The sequence below is a fragment of the Pterocles gutturalis genome, unplaced genomic scaffold (genome assembly GCF_000699245.1).
Source record: "Pterocles gutturalis isolate BGI_N339 unplaced genomic scaffold, ASM69924v1 scaffold13576, whole genome shotgun sequence".
NCBI lineage: Eukaryota > Metazoa > Chordata > Aves > Pterocliformes > Pteroclidae > Pterocles > Pterocles gutturalis.
The window spans coordinates 1-25957 of NW_010103195.1; the positions used below are offsets into that span (position 1 = coordinate 1).

The 25957-nt window shown below is 35.9% G+C and overlaps 1 protein-coding gene across 1 annotated transcript in view; it reads left to right on the forward strand.

The window, feature by feature from the left end:
- Nucleotides 1-1146: 1146 nt before the first annotated feature.
- ERBB2IP (erbb2 interacting protein) overlaps nucleotides 1147-25957 on the forward strand; it is a gene marked incomplete at both ends in the record, with an annotated part of 29182 nt that continues 4371 nt past the window's right edge. The window contains 14 exons of the mRNA XM_010086614.1: nucleotides 1147-1221; nucleotides 3272-3416; nucleotides 3856-3928; nucleotides 4935-5064; nucleotides 5420-5535; nucleotides 6553-6622; nucleotides 7647-7746; nucleotides 9791-9912; nucleotides 10489-10659; nucleotides 11446-11616; nucleotides 13856-13973; nucleotides 15695-15878; nucleotides 16692-18213; nucleotides 25352-25495. Coding sequence (XP_010084916.1) covers nucleotides 1147-1221; nucleotides 3272-3416; nucleotides 3856-3928; nucleotides 4935-5064; nucleotides 5420-5535; nucleotides 6553-6622; nucleotides 7647-7746; nucleotides 9791-9912; nucleotides 10489-10659; nucleotides 11446-11616; nucleotides 13856-13973; nucleotides 15695-15878; nucleotides 16692-18213; nucleotides 25352-25495 — 3141 coding nt within the window. The remainder of the gene's footprint in view (nucleotides 1222-3271; nucleotides 3417-3855; nucleotides 3929-4934; nucleotides 5065-5419; nucleotides 5536-6552; nucleotides 6623-7646; nucleotides 7747-9790; nucleotides 9913-10488; nucleotides 10660-11445; nucleotides 11617-13855; nucleotides 13974-15694; nucleotides 15879-16691; nucleotides 18214-25351; nucleotides 25496-25957) is intronic.

Below are 25957 nucleotides of genomic sequence, written 5' to 3' on the forward strand. Positions count from 1 at the left end.
TGGTGGTCCTGACACCAAGACAGGTGCTCAGATATTTCCTTCATCATGGATCAACTTGTTTCCTGTTCATTATCTCATAGACAAATACGTGTTATATTTACAATCACTTAACATCTTTCTGCTTCTACAAGTACTTTCCTGGATAAAAGAACTGAAATAGAAGTAAAGTGGAACATACTGACCTGCCATATAGTAAAGACAAGCCTTTATGTGCCACCAGCAGATCATGCAGAGCCGAACACTTGCCTAATTCTATGGTTTGGCAAGTAGGGAAGTGTATTTAAAGAATTGTTCATTAGTATTATTACACTTATAGCCAGTACCATTACTGCTATATTCTCATTATAGGGTAGGTATTCATGTGGGAGCCTTAAACAAATGTGTCCAGGCCCACGTTAAGCCGTAACAGCCAGGAACTAAGCAAAATTACCTGTTTGTGTATATTTTTGACTGATTGCTTCATCTCTCCCAGTCAACTACTGGTAACTTATTAAGATCTTCTGACAAAAGCACAAAAAGATTGAAACTGCTTTTTTTGGATAAAGATCTCTCTGAAAGGTAGTCTTCAGTTAAGATGTCTCTCCTGGAAAATGAATTATTGGGAGTCAGGACTGCAGCTTATGCAGGAATATTACAATTAACAAAATATAGTTCTATGTTTGACTGAACTTGGTCATAGTTGTTAAGGTTCAGTAGCACCTGTTTTGTATTACTTTCCCAGGAGGGAAGTTTAAATAGGAAAGCATTTACAACATGGATGTTTTCAAGAAGTGGTCTTTCCCTGATACGTAAGATACTTCTAGCAATAAGTTGTAATAGAATCACAATCCTGCTCTTCACTTTGTGGCTGGATTGGTTTGCTTGTATCTTGCAGATGCACCCTTCGCTGGTAGAAAATTAAGAATTGTTTTCACTTCAACCACAAAATCTTTGTGGTTTTTGAAAAACTGATCTTCTGAGTTGATGGAATTTAAGGGTGTTTAGACCCTGAATTATCTGGGTTTTCTTTGATCACCCAGTGAAACAAGTGTATATAACAGCTATAATAAGACATTACTTAAAGTTGCAATAGATGAATCACTGAAGTTGTTTTTGCCTTTCACTATTATCTGTATGAAGTTTTTAAAAAATGGCTTCCCTTTACAGCCTGAAGTACTTGAACAACTGAGTGGGTTAAAGGAATTTTGGATGGATGGTAATAGACTGACACTTATTCCAGGGGTAAGTCTTTTTACTATGCTAAACATGTAATATTTTCATTTACAGTGCTATGTGCTTTGTCACCTATCATATATGTTCAAGTTGCAATGTAATTTTAATTTTACTTAAAGCCAAAAGGCTAAACGCTACTCAATGTTTAATGAGTCTACTTAGAAATTGTCACTGATCATGAGAGTTGGGTACATAGCTTTTCTTTCATTGAAAGTTATATACCTCTCATCTAAAAATTATGTTCCAATCCATGAAAGGGGTAAAAATCCTAGATCAATTCCTGGATCAACTTTAGGGTTGACTAGTTCTTCCAAAAAGGGATAATTATGTGTTAGATAGCAGACAGGGATTAACGGGATAAATACGATGTATGAATTTTTACTGGTCACAGCTGTAAAGCATGCAATGCCTAGGCAGGTGCCATATGTACAGGGAGCATGCCCAGGTCCTGAGAAAATGTTCTGTAGACTTCATCTGAGTTCCCGACATCTCTCAGAATTACGTGGGGTCCAAGCTGACCTGTATTGCAGTACTTGTGAACCTCTGCTTATGTTCTAGTAAGCTAGTAAATGAGTATTTGGAAAGCAGCTGGTCTGTTTTCTGGCTTAAATCACTAGCAGTCTTCCAATGTGAGGCTTTCTTGCCTATCGGTACTCTTCTCTGCTGTCTTTCCTCACTTCAGCTCGTTCTTCCTTGAAGGAGTGAATGTATTAGACATTTCTACTTCACAGTATAAGTAAAACTGTATTTGTGTAAGTGACTGCATCTTCCCTGTGAAGATTTTAGTAGAGTACACAAATCCTCAAGCTTACTCTTGTTTCATACAGAAAGGTAATACAAGCTCATATTTATAGAATCATAGAATCATAGGATGGTTTGGGTTGGAAAGGGCCTTATAGATCATCGAGTTCCAACCCCCCTGCCATGGTCAGGGACCCCCTCCACTAGACCAGGCTGCTCAAAGCATCATACAAGCTGGCCTTGAACGCCTCCAGGGATGGGGCATCCACAACTTCCCTGGGCAACCTGTGCCAGTGCCTCAGCACCCTCACAGTGAAAAATTTCTTCCTAATATCTAGTCTAAATCTGCCCTCTTTCAGCTTATACCCATTACCCCTTGTCCTCTCACTACACTCCCTGATAAAGAGTGCCTCCCCATCTCTCCTGTAGCCCTCTTCAGGTACTGGAAGGCTGCTATTAAGTCTCCTCAGAGCCTTCTTTTCTCCAGGCTGAACAACCCCAACTCTCTCAGCCTGTCCTCACAGGGGAGGTGCTCCAGCCCTCTGACGATCTGTATGGCTCTCCTCTGGACTCACACCAACAGGTCCATTTCCTTCTCATGTTGAGGGCCCCACATCTGAACACAGTACTCCAGGTGGGGTCTCACGAGAGCAGAGTAGAGGGGGAGAATCACCTCCTTCGACCTGCTGCTAATGCTTCTTTTGATGCAGCCCAGGACACGGTTGGCTTTCTGGGCTGCAAGCGCACACTGCTGGCTCATGTTCAGCTTCTCATCCACCAGTACCCCCAAGTCCTTCTCCTCAGAGCTGCTCTCTATCTGTTCTCCACCCAGCCTGTATTTGTGCTTGGAATTTTGGCTTGTTTCTTCAGTTTAGTACAATTAGGGATTCATTGTTGTTGTTTCTAAGGTTAAATAGGATGCAGTTTTACACAAAAGGCAAAAAGAAGCATTAAAAGACTTTACAGGAACCTAAAGATGTCCTTACATTATATACTGCTGTCTGAAGTCTCTTCTAAAGCTTCAGGTACTTGATGGACAGTAACTGATCAAACCATTGAATTTGCAGCAGGCTTACTTTAGAGACCTGCAAAATTACTGTGGTATGTCTGCGTATGTGGAAAAAACATCAACCGTGTGTAACTGCAGAAAAAATTTCATTGTGAAGTTCGAATACTTGGCATAAAATTGTTTTTCAGCACAGTAAATGGGTTTTCTCTTTTCCTCTGGTATTACACTTGAGAGACCAGTTTGTTGTTGTATCTGCTGGATTTTTTGTTTTGAACTTGTACTTTCTGGAATGCATTATTTTGCTTGTAGTTCATAGGCACTTTAAAACAACTAACCTACTTGGATGTTTCCAAAAACAACATTGAAGTAGTTGAAGAAGGTGTTTCAGGTTGTGAAAGCCTGCAAGACCTACTGTTATCCAGCAATTCACTTCAGCAACTGCCGGAGTCTATTGGTTTGTATTTTCAGTTAATTCATGCCCTTAAAAGCTTACAGTTTAGACATAAAATACTTGAAAATAGACAAATAGCATTTTAGATCTAAGTTTCAATTGATTAAAAGAGCCAGTTTGGATAAAGCTGTAATGTGTAGCTGAATTAATAAAATTTATATTTGTTTTGGAGCGTTTTTGACTTTTTACGGTAGTTCGTAAATGGATGAAAACTTTTTTTTTTTCTGCTTCCCCTCACCATGGCTGGCACATGGTAAGCTGGCAAACCTGTTCTGTAAGCTCATCTGCCTGTTTCCTGAGGCAGATACCACTTATAAGCATGGCAGGGAATACAGAAGATGTGTCTGCTTACCCATAGTTTTTTTTCCCCTTAATTTAAAATTAAAACTAAGCTTAATGAACTCAAATGTCCTTTTTGATTTACTTGTTTGTTTTATTACAGGTTCCCTGAAGAAGGTAACAACACTTAAAATTGATGAAAACCAGTTAATTTATTTGCCAGACTCCATAGGAGGGTAGGTAGTTCATCTGAATATGAGGTTGAATTCCTTTTCTGCACATGTTTCTATATCAATGGTTCCTCTTTTGGAAATTTTTACAGCTACGTGATTTAATTTCTTCTACATGTTAACGTCCTAATAAAATTTACAAAAAGTGCTTTCATATCTTCTAGTTTGCAGCACGTATGTTCTTTATGTATTATTTAATAGCAGAAGACCTATGTTTCTCACTTATTAATGCAGTCACCAATCTATAAAAGAAAAATTGAATGTGAAAGAAAACAATCTGTTTAAAGAGGCAGTCAGCTGCCTGAAACTGTTTTTTGGCAGTAATATGGCTGTGGTAAATACTACAAATAATTGAACCACTATCAAAAAGCTTATAAAAAGTGAATCTGGACATGCAAGTTTATCTTTTTATCTTATAAGGAGACTTTTCACCTGTTCATCAGCAGGTTTTTAATGTATAATTTAGTGTTCAACATTTTAATTTAAAACACATGAATGACAGCAAAAATAATTGGTTCAGAATTAAGTGCTATACAAATGAAGGATGTTGGTTCCAATTTCCTTTATCCTGTTATAATTAATGTAAGTTACCTTTTGTTGTCAGAATTTACAAAATACTTCCTTACTGCCAAATTCTTAGGTTCAGTGTCTGTAACTGTTGAAATTATTTTCTTGTTTAGAAGCTGCACTCAACTCCTGTTTGGCTATGGTCTGCTCCATTCTGAATGTTTTCACTGAATACTTTCTTACAAGGACAGTGTAGTGGAGACTTAAAAACAGACCAAAACAAACCCCAAAAAAACCCAAGCAAAAACCCTGCAATCAACTAACAAACAAGAACCCCAAAAAATACATTTTAGGCAATTAATAAAGGATTTTTCTTGGATTTTAATTCCCTTGTGTTTCAGAGTTTTATTTTGAATTAACCTGAGATTTGTAGTTAATAGTGATATTCAATTAATATTCTATGAATTAACCTGTATAGAGGAATAATTTTTTATTATTTTTGCAGGTTAATATCAGTAGAAGAACTGGACTGCAGTTTCAATGAGATTGAAACATTGCCTTCCTCTATTGGGCAGCTCTGTAATATAAGGACATTTGCTGCAGATCATAACTTTTTAACACAGCTGCCATCAGAGGTATGTATTTAATTACAAAACTGTAAAATGAATTTTAAAATGTATTTCAAACTGTATAGTCTGTAAAACTTTTGGATAGCAAGTTAATAATTCTTGAGTAGATTTTCTTTGTGTATGTTTTTAAAGGAGGATGTGTACAAATATACAGGTTTTCAAATAATGAAATTCTGATTTTTTTTTAAGCAAGTAAAAATTTGTTGCTAGTGTATTGAAACTAAAAAACATTTTAATATATAATAATAAATCTAAGTATATTTTACAGGCAAAAAGCTGTAGTATTAATTGTTTTAAAACGGTAAAAATTTACGTATTTAGCATTGTGAAGATGAATTAATTATTTTGGGTTTTTTTTCAGATTGGGAACTGGAAGCATGTAACAGTCTTATTTCTGCATTCTAATAAGCTTGAATTTCTCCCTGAAGAAATGGGTGATATGCAGAAATTAAAAGTCATCAATCTGAGTGACAATAGGTTTGTGAATGCATTTATTCAAGTAAAAGTTGTATAAAATGCAATCATACTATAGATATATTGTTATGAATATTTTATACTGTCTATCCTTATCTCACACACAGCTAGCTGACTGAGATGCGTGTATTTAATGTACTGTTGTTGTGTTCTGAATCTTGCAGCTCCATTGTATTAAGCTGTCTTTATTTTAATTACTTGGCACATGGCACATACATTGAAGCACAGCTTCAATACATTCATGATTGTTAGCATGTATTTTTCTGGGGAATTAGTTTGCTTAGTTTAATAAAACTTTTGATTCTTCATTAAAAGTTAATAGCTTCCTGTATTGCATACAGAGGACACGAGACAGTACCACAGAACAGTGTAAAACACTTGAATGTACTGGGGAAGGTAAAAAAGAGAGTTGTGTTTTATTAGAGCGGGTCATTAAAAACTGGAAAAACATTTCTCTCTTAGGAATTGTCAATTTGTAGAATTGAAGTATGTTGGGAGACATAGGTCTAACTGAGCTCTCCCTCCTGTTCTGCCAGTCCAGCATCTCTGTACTCCATCTGTAGCTTGATTTATCCGTTAATACCAGAGGTTCCCGTATCCTGGGCAGCCCCTTTCCCACGTATTTATCATGGCAAAAACCAGCAGTTTTCAGGTGTAGCACTTTTTTCTTAATTGGCATGCCTGTATATTGAAAGAAAATGCTGAGGATTCAGATTAATTAATTCACATCAACTCTCTTTAAAAGTGTATGCAAGTCCTTGTACTTAAATTCAAGTTACATTTTCACTTCTTTAAAGCTGCTTGCTAAGCTGGGCAGAAGTCCATTTTTGTTTGCCTTTTTTTAAAATTCCAGGTATAACTTTGCATCTCAATTAAATGGCATTGCCTTTCAGCTGTCAACTTAACTATATCTGTAAATGCCCTTTTTAAACATTTTTACCAGCTAACGCAGGATTGTTTCTTAACAGTGTTAACGGTGTTGATAAGTGTACTTACATAAATTCTTGTTGTAATTTACAGACTGAAGAATTTGCCATTTACCTTTACAAAACTGCAACAGCTCACTGCTATGTGGCTATCAGACAATCAGGTGAACTTTTTAAAAATTAAAAATAGATGATTGACTTTAGTCCTAATAGAATTGACAAGTACAGAGCCATCTGTTAAATAAGGAGACCTTGTACTGTATATATACATCAATATTTCCTTGACATTACTATGTTGGTTCTCCTGAAATGAACAACCCTGATCCTTCCTGTCTTTGGAGACTTTCATACTTTTAGCAAAGTTCTGTACTGTTAGGAAATGCAATTTAGCAGTTGTTGGGGTTTTTGGTTTTGTTTTTCTTAATTCAGGCTTGTTTACACAGGTGAGTTAGTGCTTGATAAGCTAGTACTTAAGTGCATAGCATGCTGTTTTTCCACAGCTGTACCACTGGGGAAACTTAGCATCAGGTTTTTTTGAGCTAGGTTTCTAGCCAGTCCTTTGAGCTCTGTGACTGTCCAAGTTTCAAGCTATAAAGCAGTAACTCATGTGCTTGTGGCTGGTATTTTTGCTATGTATTGAAGCCCTCTGTACTATGCTGCTTTCCTGAAGGGCATTAAGGTGTACAGAGCTGCCAGAAATCTACTAGCCTCCAATGTAGTATAATGAAAGCATTTTTACTAATACAGTAGTTTCAAGAAATCCCTGCCCTTTTGTGTAAGGGGTGGGATATGTTCAATCTGGTGTCAATATGAAAAACCAAGTACAAAATTTTTTCTCTTTGTATGATTATCTGCAGCTTAATTAGCCAGATTTATCTGTGTATTCCAGATCAGCCTGCTCTGGGGTAGTAGTAAGTCCTAGCAAGGAACTGGGCTATTTTTTTGAATATCCAGTGTTTGCTTTTCTCTTAAAGCTGTTTCTGAGCTTCAGTTCTCAGTCCAAGCCAATTGTCAATCAAAGACAGACATGTTAATAACTTCATCTTGTGAAAGTTATTCAGAGGATAAATGGTTTAAAAAAATGGTTTAGTCTTCAAAGTTAAGAGGCAGGCATGCTCTGTGATATGTAGATCATATTTGCTTTTTTGTATATAGTCTCAACATATCCTTCTTTCATTTACTTGCTAGTCTAAACCACTTATCCCTCTTCAAAAAGAAGTTGACCCTGACACACAGAAAACAGTGCTTACAAATTACATGTTCCCCCAGCAACCAAGGACCGAGGATGGTAAGAATATCTGAAATACCCTGTCAGAATGCCCACTTTTGAAAATAATAATGGAAAGACTGTCCAGCTAATAGGATTTTCACTAGATAATACCTAAATACAAGTTTGAAGTAAACTTGTAAGTGATGAAGAATCTACATCTGAAGAATGCGAACAGTAACCTAATGTGATCTACTTGTAGGTAAATTCTAGGTGAAACTGTGTCAGTGAGCAAAGTGAGGAGTGGACTGGCAGGATCACATTCTGCCTTGGTTGCCACTTCGTAGTGTGACACTCTGTTGCATTCTGGCAGAGCTTAATGGTTCGGGGTTAAATTCTCCTTAGCAAGTGTCTGCTTCAGACTAACTATTTTAACAGAATGTTAGACAAAATGTTTCCTACATTACTGAGTACATATTTTTGGAAAAGCACATAGCATTCTGTGTTTTATTTTAAAACAAAAAAAAAATCAGTCCAGAAAAAAAAAGCATTTTGCTCACATTTAGTGTGAACTATTTTATAAAAAGTTAGGCCCAAAATATTAAAACCTTGCCAGAAAGTTATTTCTGCACACTTGTGAAATAGTTAAGAAAATATGTAATGTTGCATGAGTAACCCCATCAGGAGTTACGGAAAGAGAGTTAAATCTCTTTACTTCTCTACTTTCTTTCTCCTGCAGGCAAATATGCTGCTTTAGCAGAAGTGGGGGGGGGGGGGAGGGGGGGGCACATATCAGTGGAAATAATTGAAAACTGACAAGTGTCAACGTTTTGTGTTCCGTGGCAGAAGTGTCTGGTATACTGAGTCATCAAAAATATCAGCAAAACCAGTAAATTGTGCATCATTTTAGTGCCTTGTAATGCAAATAATGCATCTGCAATACCTCTGATAGAATGTGAGAATTAAAAAATAATTTGGAGATTCACTAGAGGTCAAGGTTGCTCCTGAAAGCATTCTCTCCATTTGAACTTTTTTTACCCAAGTGCCAGGGCGTCTTTCCGTGTAAAAGGGCTGCTTGTTTGGCTCAAGTTGACAGAATACCTGCCTCTGAGGTGGTTGTTCCAAATGGAAGGATTAAAGTTCAATAGAGAGTGTTTTTAAAAATTCCATTTTAAAACATTCTTTATTAAGTTGTTTTTTTGGTCAGGAACAGTTTTGGTGATAGTGAAGTCTATTAGAATATTTTCAGGTGTGTTAAAATTGTAAATTTACCCAATAAATGCAGAGTAACAAATACTCCAATGCATTTGTTGAGCCTTATAATTCAGTATTTTCCGATATAGAAGTAGTTAAAATGAACAATCTTGGCATTGCTAGCAAAGGATATACATTTGCTGGGGAGGTGGTGGTGGCAGATTTATTGGACTATATGGCATGCTAAAGAACCTGGCTGATGTAGCACAAGGCATGGAGACTTGCGAGAATAAGAGACAGTGGGTACCCGAAAGATTTTTTTCTCTCTTATAAAATTAAGCAAGAAATACTTTGTAAATCTCCTGTTATTTGTATAACTTCTGTAAAATGACGTGTTTACCTTAAGTTTTAGATGCTTAGGGTTTTTTTCAGAATTCATAATAATGCAAGTTTTTGTTTGTCACTAAGTCATTGTTATTCTTCATTTTTAAATTTTAATTAAATCAGATGAATGTTCTTTTACATGCTCAATGAGACCACCTCACTGAAGTCAGGCTATATAGATCTATATTAGTATAACTTACATTTATATGCACACATTTATAAACACATATTTTCATATTTTTACAGATATATTGATAAAACAACTTTACAGCAGAGTTCTGCTGAAAATTTTCAAGTGTGACTGTTAAGACTGCTGTACAGCTGTATGTATGGAGTATTTTACTTTACAGATAGGGACATTGCTATTATGAAAATGCAGCAAGGTTCATAAAGCAGTAACAGTGCAGCTAGTCTTCAATTAATGGTGTTGCTAGTCTCTTAAGAATGCCTATAAAAGCACACCAATCCCATCCAAGAGAAAGAAAAAGAGGATTTTTATTTTGCATAATGCATGTTATCCTTATGAGAGTATATTTTTTTTTCTTAGTTATGTTCATATCTGATAATGAAAGTTTCAATCCATCTCTGTGGGAGGAACAGCGGAAGCAGCGTGCTCAGGTGGCATTTGAGTGTGATGAAGACAAAGACGAGAGAGAGGCACCACCTCGGGTTAGTATTTATTTTTGAATACTTGGTGCTTCCTTCTGTCTTATCCTCATCCCTGAAACCCATCCTTCGGCTGTGGATTTCACTCTGCTGAAGAAATCAAGTCTTTGGTTATCAGTTAAGAGTATCTGACAGGATAAAATACCATGTTGGGGGGGTGGTTTTGGTGTTTTGGTTTTTTTGGGGGGGGTGGGGAGAACACAGTGGGGTGCAGATAATTTAAAGTGAAGCAAAAGGGGAAAACTCTCAGCTGATGTAAGGCCATGTAGGACATAGCTAGGAGACCACCTGACTGTTGGTGCTGTGGAGAAGGATAGTGGGGAAACAGTGATTAATCCTGATTTTTCTTTAAGTAAGTTATGTCATAATTCTTCCTGCTTGCTATTTTTGGGGCAAGGGGAAGTGATTCATAATCTTGTTGGGTTTTATAAACCTGCATCAATACAGGTAGACTCAAACAGAAGAGTGGAGATCGGAGATTGTTCAAGGTTTTGTCCTAATTAATTGTCTGTTTTAAAGCTAATGTTTTAATTATGGTATTTAATTAAATGTAGAACATTACTGCTTTTTGTTACACAGGAAGGCAACCTGAAAAGATATCCAACTCCATATCCTGATGAACTGAAAAATATGGTCAAAACAGTCCAGACAATTGTACATAGGCTAAAGGATGAAGAAGCTACTGAAGACATTGCCAAGGAGTCAAAACGAGAAGGCCAGACTGTTTCTGTAAAAGATGTGGGGGTAAAGGTTAGAGATAATTCTCTTCTGACTTTGTAAGAACTTCCAAAGATCTAGAGTGTCACTGATTCCTTTTAATTCTCTTTTTCCTTCCCACTAATACTTTAGTAAGAAAAATGGTCAGATTAAAAAACAGAACTTAACTCTTCACTGTCTAAAGAAGTCTGTAATAAATGTCTTGTTTTCAGTAGCAATTTTCCCTTGATACTAAGATCATGGGAATTCACTGGATTCTCAGGCAAATACAGGCTATGGCTGTGTTAAGGAGCTGGCTTCTTTAGTTTCTGGAGGTTGGCATCTTTGTCATTCTCTGATCTTCTTTTATCTGCCAGACTTCACAATGAAATTCAGGACAATGTCTGAGGATCTCACTGCTGTCCTTGTGACTGGAGGTTTTACATTATAAGTTGGGAAGGCAATCATAGCAAGTTGGCGTAGGAGTTGGGTGTCTCTAACAGGTTGATGTAGCATGATAGGTGATAAGACTACTTTTTGGTGCTGACATGTCTCATTGTAGATATTCTTGTCTTTTTTTTTATTTAACTGTAAATTTAATGGTACAAATTGGCCCCAAAAAGCAGGACAGCCAAAGTGATTGGCAAAGGGTAGGAACTGTACCTCAGTAATTGCAGAGATTTCTCAGCATTTCATACCTGGTGCATTTCATACTTTGAATTTTGAGGCTCAGATTTTATATTCCATAGTTTCCCAAAATACGTAATGTTAACTCTAACTATCATATGTTATTGAAAACCTTTCAGGATGTTCTTTCTGCTAATGTTCTTAATCCTGTAGACTTTAGAAATTGCTTCAATAAAGAACAAAACAGATGAGAGAAAGCAATATTCAGCACAGAAGCCTACTGAAGCAGAAGCTGAACACAGCAGCACAAATTCACAGATGGCTGCACTTGTTAAAACCTTGCAGAACACGAAAACAATTGTCAACCATGAAGACACGCTTGAGGTATGGCATTGCGATTGAACATCATAGCAGCCAAAGAATTGTGCTGCTGTTGTATTGAATTTGTTACTCTGGGAAATGAAAATTTATGTTGACAATAGCAGAAAACTGCCATCCATAAGTGCTGTAAATACAGATGGTTTGCAATGGAATGTTTTTCTCACTTCAGATTATATTAAGTAAAAGTTGAAATAGCTAGTAAGTTCATAATGAAAGATAATGCATTTAAAGAAAAAAAAAGCAACTCCATTAAAAGTTGATCTAAGTGTCAAACTGTGAAAAGACTCAGAATTTTACAGGTTTTGCTTGATTAGCAGTTCTTCATTAAATGATTGGTTTTAATTGTCACTGAGATGACAAAATATCTGTTTAGTGGGACCAGTCAAAAACTTGTATATTCAAGTAAATATGGATATTCATTTTAAATAAGAAGTGGAAGGTGGGATTAAAAATATGTGTTCCTCTGTGTTTATTAGTGGGCTGTCATGAATACGACTTGGATTGTATTTACCTCTTATAAAGAGTCAGACATCTTAAACTTCTAAATTCTTTGTACATTTCTCTCACAAACGCCATGTATTCGTTTATTTAGAATTTGTCAGGCTTATGACAAATTTTGGAGCTTGTCACTTGATCAGTTGCCAGTCACGACCTGTAAAAAGCTTCTTTCATAGTTTCACAAGCAGATTATTTTTGCCTGTGTTCTGTAAGCCGTGGAACATATCCATATCGTACTTTTGCTGAAGGGATTTAATGACAAACAGTTATGGCTGTTGCTGGCTATTTCCCCACTAGCATGTTCCTGCTTTTGCATGCTTTCCAGAAATACTGGTTTTGACATTTTTCTTTAGTTTAATAACTTAATTTCAGAAAATCATATTAGTTGTCTAATGATAGTGACAGCAATTCTTTGTAGCTGGCTGTATGCCAGGAAGTAAATTAGGCCATAGTGTGTAGTGGATCAGGGATGGTGAATTCCTTACTTCCATGTAATAGAAGGGCTGGTAACTGTTGCAGTTGAATCCCAATATTTAAACTTTGTATGCATGTAAGTTTTTCATTTCAACATTCATTGTATGTCATATCCAAGAGGAAAGGCAATGTGGTAGAGGTAATGAAGAGGTGGTCTGTTCCAATTGCAGAAAAAAACAGAGGTATTTTTATTTTTTATTTTTAATTAAATCTATCAGAGCTTATTTTATACATCTCAGTCAGGTTTGTTCTCCCTGCAGTCCAAAGAACTGGTCAGTAGTTAGTGTCATGGGAAAGGTAGGTTCCACACATTGTTTTGAAACTTGTAAGAAAAAGTGAACATTGACGGACTATTTTTGCAATCTGCTACATGGATTTTGTAGCATTTGTAATAGGAAACATGTTTACTAGAAAGAAGTTTCTGCTTTAGGGAATGAAGGGGTTTTTTTCCTTCAATATATTGCTGGAAAGAGTTGGTTTTTGAATATGATAGGAATATAGGGCTGACAGTAGGATACTGAATCAGTCGCATGGCTGCTCTTGCAGCAGCTTTGTCAGTTACTGTCTTTCATAAGCGTATTGAACTCCATCTGATGGTTAGGAACTAGAGATTTCTACCTTAAACGTAATCAGCATTGCTTTATTTGGTTGCCATTGTTCTTGAAGTTAAACAAAGTCTCTTCCTTTTGGAATTTCCCCTCAATGTAAATTTAAAGATACAGGCCCAAGCTACACTTGCTGTTTTTTTGCTAGACTAGGCAAGCCAAACTCTTTCAGTCTTTTCTCACAGCATAGCTCTCCATTGCTAAGATTGTCTTGGTCATGCTGCTCTATATCTGTTCCAGTTTGAGCTCTTTTCTGCAAAACCAATACCCAGCGAGTCAGTCTGGGGTGTTGGCGGGTTCAGTGGTAACTTTCTGACTTGAACTCAGCTGGAGGTTCTCTGCAATGGTGGAACAGAGGGTGCGTCTCCTTGCTTCAAGTAGGTTTTTGCAGCTGAAGTTACTGGTTTGAGTGTCATTCTTACAGCCTTCATTGGTGACAATGTAAGTCTGCATGTGCTGCTTCTTAAAGACAATTCAATGGCAAATATTACTAAATTCATTTAATTTGCACTACAAATGCACCACACAGTTGTTATATTATGCCTATGTTATGTTGCTTGTTTATTTTTTCCTCTTGTTGTTCAGTGGGTGACAGTTTACGTACTATTTACTTAACCTTTAAGCAGTTCTTTAAAATGCACAGCATAAAATTGTTTTTTCTTTAGCAGGAGTCAGAAGAACTGTCCTCTGATGAAGAGATGAAAATGGCAGAAATGCGACCACCGCTGATAGAAACATCCATAAACCAACCGAAAGTGGTGGCTCTTAGCAATAACAAAAAAGGTTAGACACCATAAAAAACAGTAGAAGTGTTGTGTGATTCTGATAATTTCTTTACTCAAAGTGACTAGTTTTTCGAATTAAATTATGTAAAAGATTTAACTTGTAGATTTTAAAAGAAAGATGATCAATTCTCTAGTAAAGCAATGAAAACAGAAGAAAAATCTGCAATATCTTATACTTGAGTGTGTGGTAGAGAAAGCTGTGTTGACATCCTAATTTTCTTGATTCTTGACATCAGTTTAAAAGCAGAGGAGGAAAGGAGATGCCTGTGTTTTGGGTGACTGTTAGCTTGAAGACACTCTTTATATGCTTGAGAAAAGGATTGCAAAAAGGGGCATTTACCTTGGAAATATTACATATTTCCTCTGTCCCCCAGATTTTCTTGATTATTGCTGCAGTAGGCAGCAATATCACTTGTTTAAATTTCTCAGAGAAACTGCACTCTCTTCCTAAGGTTTAAGAATGAACTTCTCTTGTGGCAACTCTTTCTCCAGAGTCACTTTACTCTTTTATTTTTCTTCTTTCCTCTAACAGGAAACTTTAGAACATTGTTCTAGTTACCTAAGTTTTATATTCTCCAAAATATCACTTTGGTCTGGGTAACCATTTCCTTAAGAGTAAGCAATGACATAGGATTCAGAGAAAACACCATCTAAAAGTTGGAGAGCAAATTGTATTTTGCTTCATATGATAGCCTAGACCAGTACTTTCCAGGACCAGAGGCTTTTCTGGCCATTAGATGTAAAAGGGTAAGATTTAGTGGGGGTGATGTGGTTTTACCACACAGAGGTAGCAGGAAGAGTCAGCTGAGGATCACATGCAGGTGAAAAGATTGGTGTTTATCAATGCTGTCTTCAGGTATGCCTGACCAAAGTCAAAACTTCTTTCTTGTTTCTGGAAATAGCCATTAGTTTCACAAAATATGTGCTTTTTGCTCCTGTAACTGTATCTTGAAGCAAAAATTTAAATGTATTTGTACACTCGTATCAAAATCATGGCTGTCTTGAAGTGCCAAAGAGAAATTACTTTTATATGGATATAGTGTGTAAGTATACATACATTATGCAAGAATTCAGTGTGCACGGGTGTAAATTACTCTGAAAATGTTGTCCTAAGTGATCTGCTCATCCTGGGAATGCATTGGATTCCAACTCTGTAGAAGAACAATTTTCTTTCCTGGTTTTTTACGTTTATGAAACTATACAGAGCTTATTCAGTGATCTAGGTCTCTCTAGCATGCTTGGTCTAATAAATAGCTATTTAACAATGAAATAATGTTCAAAATCAGGAACTGTGTACACGTCCAAAATCCTACGTGTGAAGCAGTGTACTTCATTTTCATAGGGGCTAGTAGACTCATGTAATTCAAAACTTTGAAATCATTGCAAAAACAGAAATATTATTTGATAGATATTTTGGGGAGATATTACATAATGTAGCACTAGCTTATGCCAAGGAAACTTGGAATAAAGTAAGTTAAATCTTATTAACAGCTGAGGGCTGTTTGCCTTGAGCCAAATATGTAAAAAAAAAAAGGAACTATTTCCAACAGTCTTTTGTAAGTTTAAATGAAATTTGCTAAGGTGATTGCTTGCATTTTAGTTTCCAGTAGTAAGAATTACTAAAGAACCAGAGCCAATTTCTATATACCGTAACATGTACACATTAAGGGGCTATTAAACAGATGTGTCTGTAACTAAATTGGTAAATTTTTATTTCAGATGATTCAAAAGATGCTGATTCCTTATCAGATGAAGCTACCCACAATAGCAATCAAAATAACAGCAACTGTTCCTCTCCATCTCGAATGTCTGATTCTGTTTCCTTAAATACTGATAGTAGTCAAGATATTTCTCTCTGTTCTCCAGTCAAAGAAACACATGCTGCTGTTTTAACCAAGATCAGGTTTGTAAGATACTGTATAACACTGGTGAGCAAATAGAATAGAAAAATGTTACTTAATCTTTAAAATTATATGTCCATTCCTGAATTCATGAATCATTCACAAAATAATTTGAATTTTAATGTTTTTTTAAAAAGGTTAAATAATGGAATAGTTATCTTTAAAAAAGAAAAAGGACAATAAAATTTAGAGGCTAATTTTAGTATACAAGACATGGTTCCCATCTGTTTTAATAGTAGGGCATAATAATTTCATCCTTACAATTTGTTATCCCTGCAGAATACTTCAATACACGATTTTAAAAGCTCTATGTTTTTGTTTGAATAATTTTGAAGATCAGTTTGATTACTAACATAACTATAAAAGGCTTTTAGAAACTTATAAAGAATGGACTTAGAGGTTGCTAATCTTTTTGAGGTTTTAATTAGTTAGTTTTTTTAAAATTGCCAACAGAAACAAGATGTTTGTCCACAAGTGTCATAGAAATTGCAAGTATTTGATTTTAAAAAATGAGCTATTGACACTTTGTACTTTTTGACACTTTAAAACTGTCTTTAGTAATAACTGTTGAATTTAAACAAACTTCTGAAGTCAGCTGACACAAACGTTGTCAAAATGAGCCCTCTATATAGTATATTTCTGTAATGGTAAGACAGCAAATCATAAATCCTGTTGTGTATTGGTCTTTGTCCTGTTTTGCGTGTACAGTATGGCTGTGTTGTCTGTTAATGATTATTCTGTGTAAAACAGTTCTTAAAGGAATACAATACATGGGTTGCTTTTGGAATTTCTTTTAAGAGCATCTCTTTTTCTAGGCAAGAAGATGAAAATTTGAATAATCTTTTGCAAAATGGAGATGAATTGAGCATTAAAGTAGAAGAAAAAATAAATGTGCAAGAGAAGGTTACAAATTTGTCTGAATATGAATTAAGCATTGAAGAAAGATTAGGCCTGATAGGAAAATGTGTTGATCTAAGCACTCCTACAGAGTCGTCTCACAAGTTAGACCAAATAAACATGAATATCAATAAACTGGTTAGTGAAGAGGCGGTGCCAGTTCCTATAGAAAGGTTACAAACACAGGAAATAATTTCAGTAAAGGGCTTTTTGAATAACAACACAAATAAAGAAAGTGAGCACTTGGAAAATGGAAATAAATATCCTATGAGTAAAGTCAATGGACATCCTGAGGAAGCAGTACAGTCTCCCAGTAAAGACAAACTAACAAAAAGCACTACAGTTGATGGCAATTCTGCTGAGCTGCCTGTTTCGAGGAGCACTGAAGATTTGTCCCCACAGAGAACTGGTCCTGTGATGAAATCTCACAGCATCACCAGTATGGATACTGGTGGTCTGAAAATCTACGATATTGTCAATGAGAATGCATCTCAACAGTCAAACTCAGTGGTAAAATCAGCGTCTGATAGTGCAGAAGGAAAAAACATAGTCCGAAGCAAATCTGCTACTCTTCTGTATGATCAGCCTTTGCAGGTTTTTCCTGGGTTGTCATCATCATCTGATTTAGCATCTTCTACAAAAACCATGTTCAAGTTCGACTCAAATCACAATCCTGAAGGTGCTGATGTAGTGAGAGGATCAGTGACAAGTGGTGCACAGATGTTCTGCGCTCCCCAGTATAATATTCAGTACAGCAGCAGTGCAACAGCGAAAGACACCTTGTGGCCCCAGAAACAAAATACCCAAGTTGAACAAGGCAGCTTGCCTCCTTCTCGTCTGCTTAGGTCTGACAGTACAGAAACCCCCACCTATGTAAAGCATTCTGCCAATATGAATTTCTCCAATCATAACAATGTCCGAGCCAGCGCTGTGTATAACACTCATCAACGGATGGCTGGGAGACATGTAGATATGTGGGCTATTCCACCAAATGACAGACTGCTCCCAGGAGCAACCAGACACACTCTGCAAAGGCAGAGCAGTGTATCTTCTACCGCTTCTATAAATGTTGGGGATACCGGACCTTCAAGGCGGACACAGGTTCCTGAAGGGGACTATTTAACATACAGAGATTTGCATTCAATGGGAAGAGCTCCACCAGTAATGTCTGCGCAACAGAGACCTCTTTCTGCCAGGACATACAGCATTGATGGTCCAAATGTACCCCGACCACAGAGTGCTCGGCCATCGGTGAATGAAATACCAGAAAGAACTATGTCAGTTAGTGACTTCAATTACTCCCGGACTAGCCCTTCAAAGAGATCCAACCCAAGGGTTAACTCTGAGCACTCTTTATTAGACCCTCCGGGAAAAAGTAAAGTCCCTCATGACTGGAGGGAACAGGTGCTGCGGCATATTGAGGCTAAAAAGCTAGAAAAGGTAAAAATAATAATTTTAAAACTATCTATCTTTCTGTTACCTGGATATGGAATAAGCTAAATACTCTGTGTTTTGAACTGCTTTTAATTACTAGTGAAAAATACTTCTGATACTGCCTTAAAAAGAATAGACATTCTTGTGATGAATATCTCAAAAGCAGTCAAATGGTAAACCGTGAATTAACTTTTCCCCCAAATTAAAAAAAAAAACTCTGTTGTTTTTATATCACACTTGCCAGCTTAGTCTAATTACTTTAGAATACATTAAATAATGTCACATTGTCCTGCTGGACTGCAAGGCCAGCTCTTCTAGAACAGGTAATTTTTATTGTAGCATTATATTTGTGTTGTAGTAAAATATACCCCTACAATTCTTGATCTTTGTGTTCTACCTTTTTCCTCCTATTTCTTCCCTGTAAGAACAAGGAAAAGAAAATCAGTAAAATCTGTTTGGAACTATAGGTCTACAGCTTCAGTTGCTGAAGAATTCAAAATACATATTTAACATGTATTTGCCTCCGAGCCCAGTTGTCTTTTGAAGTTGGGTATCTGGCGGTTTGTTGAATAAGTTATTTGTTGCTGTGAGATGAGAACACTTAAAAATCTTTTTCATTTCAGGAAATCACAGGATGTTTTGATATAACTAGAGATGATGAACAACATTCTTTATGTACTGTAAATGCTATTAAGAATTTGACCTGATAGGTAGAGCTGAAAAATTATATGTCTTTAAAGAATTTGAATAGAGATTGAAAGAGTGGAATCTATGCTGTCCAGCTAAACCAGTTTAAAATATCATCCTTAAATAAGGGGTGGAATGTCACTAGCCTGATCCTGTTATCTTGGAGGGAAAGTGAGTAAAGCCCCCAAAATACATTTTGTTGTATACAAGTTGCATAACTTCTCGTAATGGAAAGGGATGAGGGTTTGGTTTTTTTTTTAAGAAGCCTGCTTAATAGCTGCACTTGTTGTTCTGATCCAGTTTGAGTCACATACAACATAAAGTATTATTATAAAGGCTTTCACAGTACTGTGCTGTAGTGTGGGGACCTGTTGTCCCATGTCACAAACCTCACCATATTCCAGTCCTAGTGAAAGGTGTGTTCTCTGACCTTTCATTCTCCTGGATGCACATATCGAATCTTGCATGAAATAACAAAGAAGCAAAAATCCCATCAATCTCTGAATGCAGAGGGAAATAAAACTTCAGTGCACTGCTAGTGCAGGTTGTTTATAGCTCGTTCTTATATTGTCTACATTTGACATGTTAGGAACAATGTTTAATACACTAGTGATACCTGTTCAGGTACTGCAGCAGTGTAGTCACCTTTACTGAAATGAAATTGATTGGCTGGCTTGATTCCCTTTATATCTGTCCGTACTTTCTATCATGCTTTATAGGTAAACCTTAATTTTTGTTTCCTACTAGAGTGATATGGAATAACTGCTATTGAGTTTTTAGCTGTGCATCTAATTTAACAGATCTTAGAAGACTGTTTTGTATGTGCGTGTTTCTTTTGCTCTGGTCTTGGGAGCATTTCAAAGTAGCTTTTACTTAGCACTCTGAGACTTAGTTGTGGGTTTAAAAATTAATGTATATATAATTGTCTACTTTATATTCTCTGGGATATGACTGACTTAAAAAGAAAAATTTGAACTGTGAGAAATGTAGATAAGATCCTATACAGCAGCTGGCAAATACGATAAATTCTAGGAATTTACTGGATATTTAATTGTTCTTTTAAAATAATGATTTCCGTATTTCTGTTTGTAATTTAAAACTAGCTTGGCAGGGGGCTTAATCTACAAACCAGACTTCTGAAGTGTTTTGAAGTCTGAAAAAAATTCAGTAATTGCAGAACTCATTGAAGAATCAAGCATTTAAGGAACAAGTTCAACTACAGAGCTCGTTTAAGGAATATTTATTCAAAATTGCTTTGACAAAGCTTCCATGGATTTAAAATGGTGTTTCTTTTTTTAAAGCATAAGACCCAACATTGACAAAACCAGGTGTACAAAATTAAGCTTTATGATGAATGTTTAGTTCATATCTTCTTGCCTGTGGTTACACACAACAGTACGGGTTAATAGCATTAACCGTTGCTGTGATTCTTCTGAGTCTGTTATTGAATTAAGTCATGTTTATTATTTCTATGCTGTGCTTATTAGGAAAGAGAGTGTAATGGGGTTTGGGGGCTTGGTTTTGTTGTGTTTTGGGTTTTTTTCCTTTTTGCTAAACTCCTGAAGTATTTGGTTTTTGTTTTTATAAAATTTACTAATTGGAGGGAGAGACAGAGGGAGGGATGAACCCACTTAAATAAACAGTTTCTGCTTGTTGGACAGATGGAGAAGCTAGTTAGTGTTTTATTTTTTAGCCCTTTTTACCTGATATAGATAGGAAAATAAACTTTCAAGAGTTTAATTTGCATGAGGAAGAGATACAGCATAGTTTTAAGTCCAAAGAAATTATTAACAATGGATTCCAGCCAAGTAGCCAGCATTTGTAATCCTTTCACAAGCTGTAAGGGGGTGTACACTGATCAACTAAAATTATCCATCTGGTTGAAGGAAGGTGAAAACAGTTCATGAGACCATTTGTAAACAGAAATTTTGCATATATTCAGGAGAAACAATTTGCTTACCTGATGCAAAGCATATTTTATTGTCGGATAGAGAAAAGAGCTTACTTAAATGTCAAGCTGCTCTCTAGTGGTTATAAACTGTTGGAAAGCATGCAGTCAATTCTGCACCACCCCCAACCTCATAAATTTAGTGCACAAGTGAGTTTTTAAGAACAGTAATATTTTTCAGCATATTTTCCTTTTTGACTGTGACCCATGACTTGCCAATTTTACTACCTGATATGTTGCAGTAGTCTTATTGAAAGTTGTAATTTAGGAATTTAAACAGAAATAATGTCTATGTGAAAAAAAGAAAAAAAAAAAAAACAAAAACAAAGACAACAACAAAAACCTAGTGTCACACACATTTTATTGTGTGGTCATTTCCCATCCATAAATTACAATAATAAATATCTGCAACAGTTACATTTCTGTAAATGTAATAAATATCTGTTACACTTCTATGCGCTGAGTAGGCAGAGACAGTTACTGGGCCTGACCCTGTCCATTCCTTACTTTTTGTTTTTTGTGGTGGATCTCGTCGGAGTTCATCAGGTCTGTGTTTGCTTTCAATTCTAGTTTAATCTGTAATTAAGTCTTCTATTTATTCTACTTTGTCTACTATTTATCTAAAATGGCAGAGCTTTCAGAGAAGAGGTCCTTAAGTTTGACTCGTACTTTGCAATTCAGAAATCAGAATAGCTGGTTTTATTCTCAAAGCTGACAGTATACAGTGCCTTATAAAAAAGAAAAAAGCCCAAGTGTTTTCATATTGATATAGAATTGCAGTCTTAAAGTTTGAAAGCTTTTCTTGAATTCATTTTTTATGCTACATACCTAACATGCAAAAATATTTTAATTGATACAACCTCAGATTTTCTCCAAGTTAAACTTGCTTCAGTATGTCAAGGAAAGTAACTGCAAGGGGTCTGTGCACACATAAAATGAGGTGCTTAAGTGTTTATAAGATCATAGCCTGAAGAGTATTTGGACAATGTTAAATTACAGGAATGCTGTTTTTTCAGTAGTTGTCAGTTTTGTATTTTGATTTTAGGGGTTTTTTTACCATTTTGAGTGGAATACTGAACCATCAGTGTGTTACAATTATATTTTATGGAGTTCAGAAGTCAATGCATCACATTTTAAAAGGAATAAAATTCTTGTGCATTTGGAATGTAAACAACAAAAATTCTGACTGCAAACATTTTATGACAGTAGAATTTAAATTGTATGTAAATTTCCATATGTAACTCTTCAATAGGAATGCTGTCACTTATTGAAGATATTTTTTGCAGAATCAGCAACCTGAATTCATGCTTTTTTTTCCTCTCTCATGACTGAAGAATAGTTTCATAATGTTTAACTTCTTTGTATTAAACTGGTATCTTGATAGAATTCTGTCAGATTTCAAACAATGCTTTTTGGGGTTTTTTTTGTTTTTTTTTTGTTTTTTTGGTTTTTTTTGCTTGTGTGCTTTAATTCCAGAAGGCTTAAAGCAGCAAATTTTTCTAAAGAATCTTAGATAGTGAATATTTATTGTCTTGCATATAAGTAAATGTGTTAAGGCACTTTAGTTCCCAAAAGACAGCCTTTTGAAATCTGAAATTGTTAATTCTCTTGTAAGCTGCAAAATGGAGAATATATCTTGATTCTTAGCATTCAAAAAGAATGTAAGTAAACCCCAAAACCATGCTACTAGCTGCCTGCATTTAAACTGATTTGGTTAGAGGCTGATTTTGACTATAAATCCTGATTTATATGCTGATTTTTTTTTTTAACTTTGTACATAGGTATTTTTGTTGATGTATTATAGCTTTTAATTTTTGTTCTTCATGGTTGAATAGCTGATTTCTAGTAAACTTAGCTTTCACAAAAGTATAGTGGAACATGGCACGTATATTGTTTAGTATGTATCAGTTCAGAGTAACTGAAAAGACACTTCTCAAGCCTCAAGTACTTGAATTACCATTTTGCATGCTATTATGCCCTAAAACGCTGCAGCAAATCAGGTGGAGAATGGAGTTGGTACTTGGAATTAACATTCACATTTAATCTGAAGTTTAGACCTTACATTTATTCCATATTTAATTTTTAATAAATTGGAGAAAAAATCTGTGTGTTTAGCAGCATCTGCATATTCAGATTTCCAAACGTGTCTTCTCTGGTGCAACAGTTTTCAGGAATCTCACAAGGAAATGTACAATCTTCATTGTGCTCATGTTTAGAGGCAAAATTAAGAGGAATACTCTTCACCCTTTAAATGCCTCAGTTTCTCTATTTACAGCTAAAAATAGGGAGAGGAAAAATACTTCTAGATTTGTCACTAGGAATTTCTTCTTGTGTTAAACTAAAACATTCATAGAACTCCGTGTAATTTTAAATAGTATTTATTCTATACAGTCTGTACTTGTGATTTCCTTCTGATTTATTGTTGAGAGGCTGTGCCCAACGTAGAGAAGAAGTGGTGTTTGCAGTACTTCCTATATCTTCCCTATCAATTGCACAATCATTTTTTGTACTTCAGAAAAAGTCTCTACAAGGAAAGGAGATTTTATAAACTGTTGAATAAAACTCTCAGGCTATGTAATCACCTTGAAGATCACTGAACTGAGTTAACTGAAATCTTAATTCCTCATGGACAACTTCATGTCTCTACAAATTTTAGGAAAATTCTACCTCCTATTGCAGATCTGTCTTGGGTTATAAATATAAATCTGGATTTAGATTGTCACTACTTGTTAACCATCTGTTTGTGTTCTTCTAACTGAAGAGTGACTCTAGTGAATCTAGGGATCTTTATAGTAAGATGGTCTGTTATCTTTCAGAAGATAACTTTCTACTCTGACCATGCATTCTTTCTGTTTTTATCTGTCTCTTTGCCACTTACAGAAGATGGAGAGATATAGGAGCCTCTGAGAGGAGCTTCCTGTAAGCAAACTTCAGGAAGTTAGTGCCTGTACACTTGGAGAATGAAGGCCACCCCACTAATTATAGAGACAATTTTGAGAAGGGTTGTAAGAAGATGCTTTGAGGCACTAAAGAGCTAAGGAAAACTGGCTTTGGCATTTTCATCTGGGCATTTGGCCTGAAACTTGGAGGAGCAGTAAGCTCAGACTGAATGTTTAGTAAGGAGAGACTTGAATGCTGAGTACAGCCTTCCCCTCCTAAGATGGGGTAACCCTCTGGAGGCTTGTCTGGAAGCCTGAAAAATCCATTGATTAGAGAACAGGGTCAGTGTAGAAGAGGAGCACAAAGAAAGCTCACTATGCTGTTGAGTGAAAGGTTATCCAAGAGCCTTGTCCAAGAAAAGCCAAGTATTGTGGGTAAATACTGTTTTGCAAGGGAGTTTCCAATGACTGTGCTACCAGAGCGTTTGGGGAGTGTGAATATGCAGAGGCATATGACTTTGATTATTAAACTAGTTTTAGTTTCCCAAGATAAAGTTAGTATGAAAGAGGAAATGTCTGCCTGAGGACTAGTGACTGTTTTCAAAATCAGGTTAGTATATGTAGTCAACAAACATCAAAATGTATTTATTCATGTAAGGGTTGCTGCAGTATCATAGTAATTTGAACTTTTTTTTTTTTTGAAAAATTTGAAACTTCATAAAAAAACAAAACCTTTTAATTTTGCTGGGGTTTATGCTTTGTGGTATATCTTTTACTATGATCGTAGTTTTTCATGGGTCTTTGTCACTTTCTTTGCTTGTCAATTGGCACAGGGAGGATTTCCCTTTTCTTCTTTTGTGCAGTCTTTTTACTTTGTTTTGTTCTTACAACTACAAAAGTGTATGGTGGCAAGGTGGTAATGTCTACTAATGGTTTCTTTCTGTTATCCTTGCCAATATTGCAGAGGTCGGGTTTGCAAGGTAATGAAGCTCAAAGCCAAACCACTTCTGTCCTTGAGCTCCTGTTATCTGAGTACCTACAGTGGCACAGGGGTGGACTCCAAAGTGTCTTTCGAGCCTCTTTTTTCTTTAAATGAGGCGTGTTCACGTTCTTGAATAAAGTGTTATTAGAATGCATTGTGGGCATTGTAATGGCAAGAAAACCCAGTCAAACAGTCAAATCTGTCTCTGTGTAAATTTCTATTTGTACTGTACCAGTAGTAGGGGGGGGAAAACTGAGACAAAATAACAACTGGTTATTAGATGGTTTTCAACAGGTGTTTGCCAGCTTCTCTTCCTACAACATATTTGATATGTTGCAAATTTAATGAAAATTTAGAAAGTTTTATAAGCTGTGGACCTTTGTTGTTTTTCCAGACACATGAACATTTGAATGACTTTATTTACATGTAATTCTGCATGTTAACTGCTGATTGCATGCTGATTTACAGTAAATAAAGGTAAATAGGGGTCACTGAGTTGTGTTTTATACATCACGGTGGTACTGTTCTTGCATGGTTTTTATCTTGCATGACAATGGAATATGTTTGTATTAGTCTATGTATAACATGTCTTGTGGTTTATGCATGCTGCACTAATCTCTGTGTTAAATCTGTCCCCTCTTTATTCAGAGCATGCTGTCTAGGTCCTTTAATTCCAATTATGCTGCAGTTAGCAGCTTTCACTATGGCAGCTCTAGGGATCTGCATGGCAGCCAGGGTAGTGTTGCCTTGAGTGTTGCAGACGGAAGAGGTTCTGGTGTGCACATTGTTCGAGTGAGTACCTACAGGAGGCTATGCAATGTTTAGAGGGGGAAAGAATAAACTGTGAGGGGTGGTGTTCTTAAATTGATAGAGTTATCCTTTTACATATGGACAATTCCTTCAATAAAAAGAATATAATTTAAGTGCTGGAATTTTTTTATAGGCATTAAATAAAAAACTTTGGCGTCCCTTCATATGCCTTGAATTTGTTGCAGTGCTTTTCAATTCAGTGTCATGAAGTTGAGTTTTCTAATTGGCTTTTATAGATGGTTAAACATATGTAAGACTGTCTGGTTTCATTGTACATATGTACATATGTGAACAAGAGATTACCATTCTGAATTTAACCTAGGTTGATGAAGGTTTGAACAAAATACTAGTATGCTTTTTCCTCTCCCCAAAAAATTCTGATGGTGTAAACTGTACTGTAAAATACTGTAGGCATTCAAGAAAACTAATGTTTTAGTTTGTAGG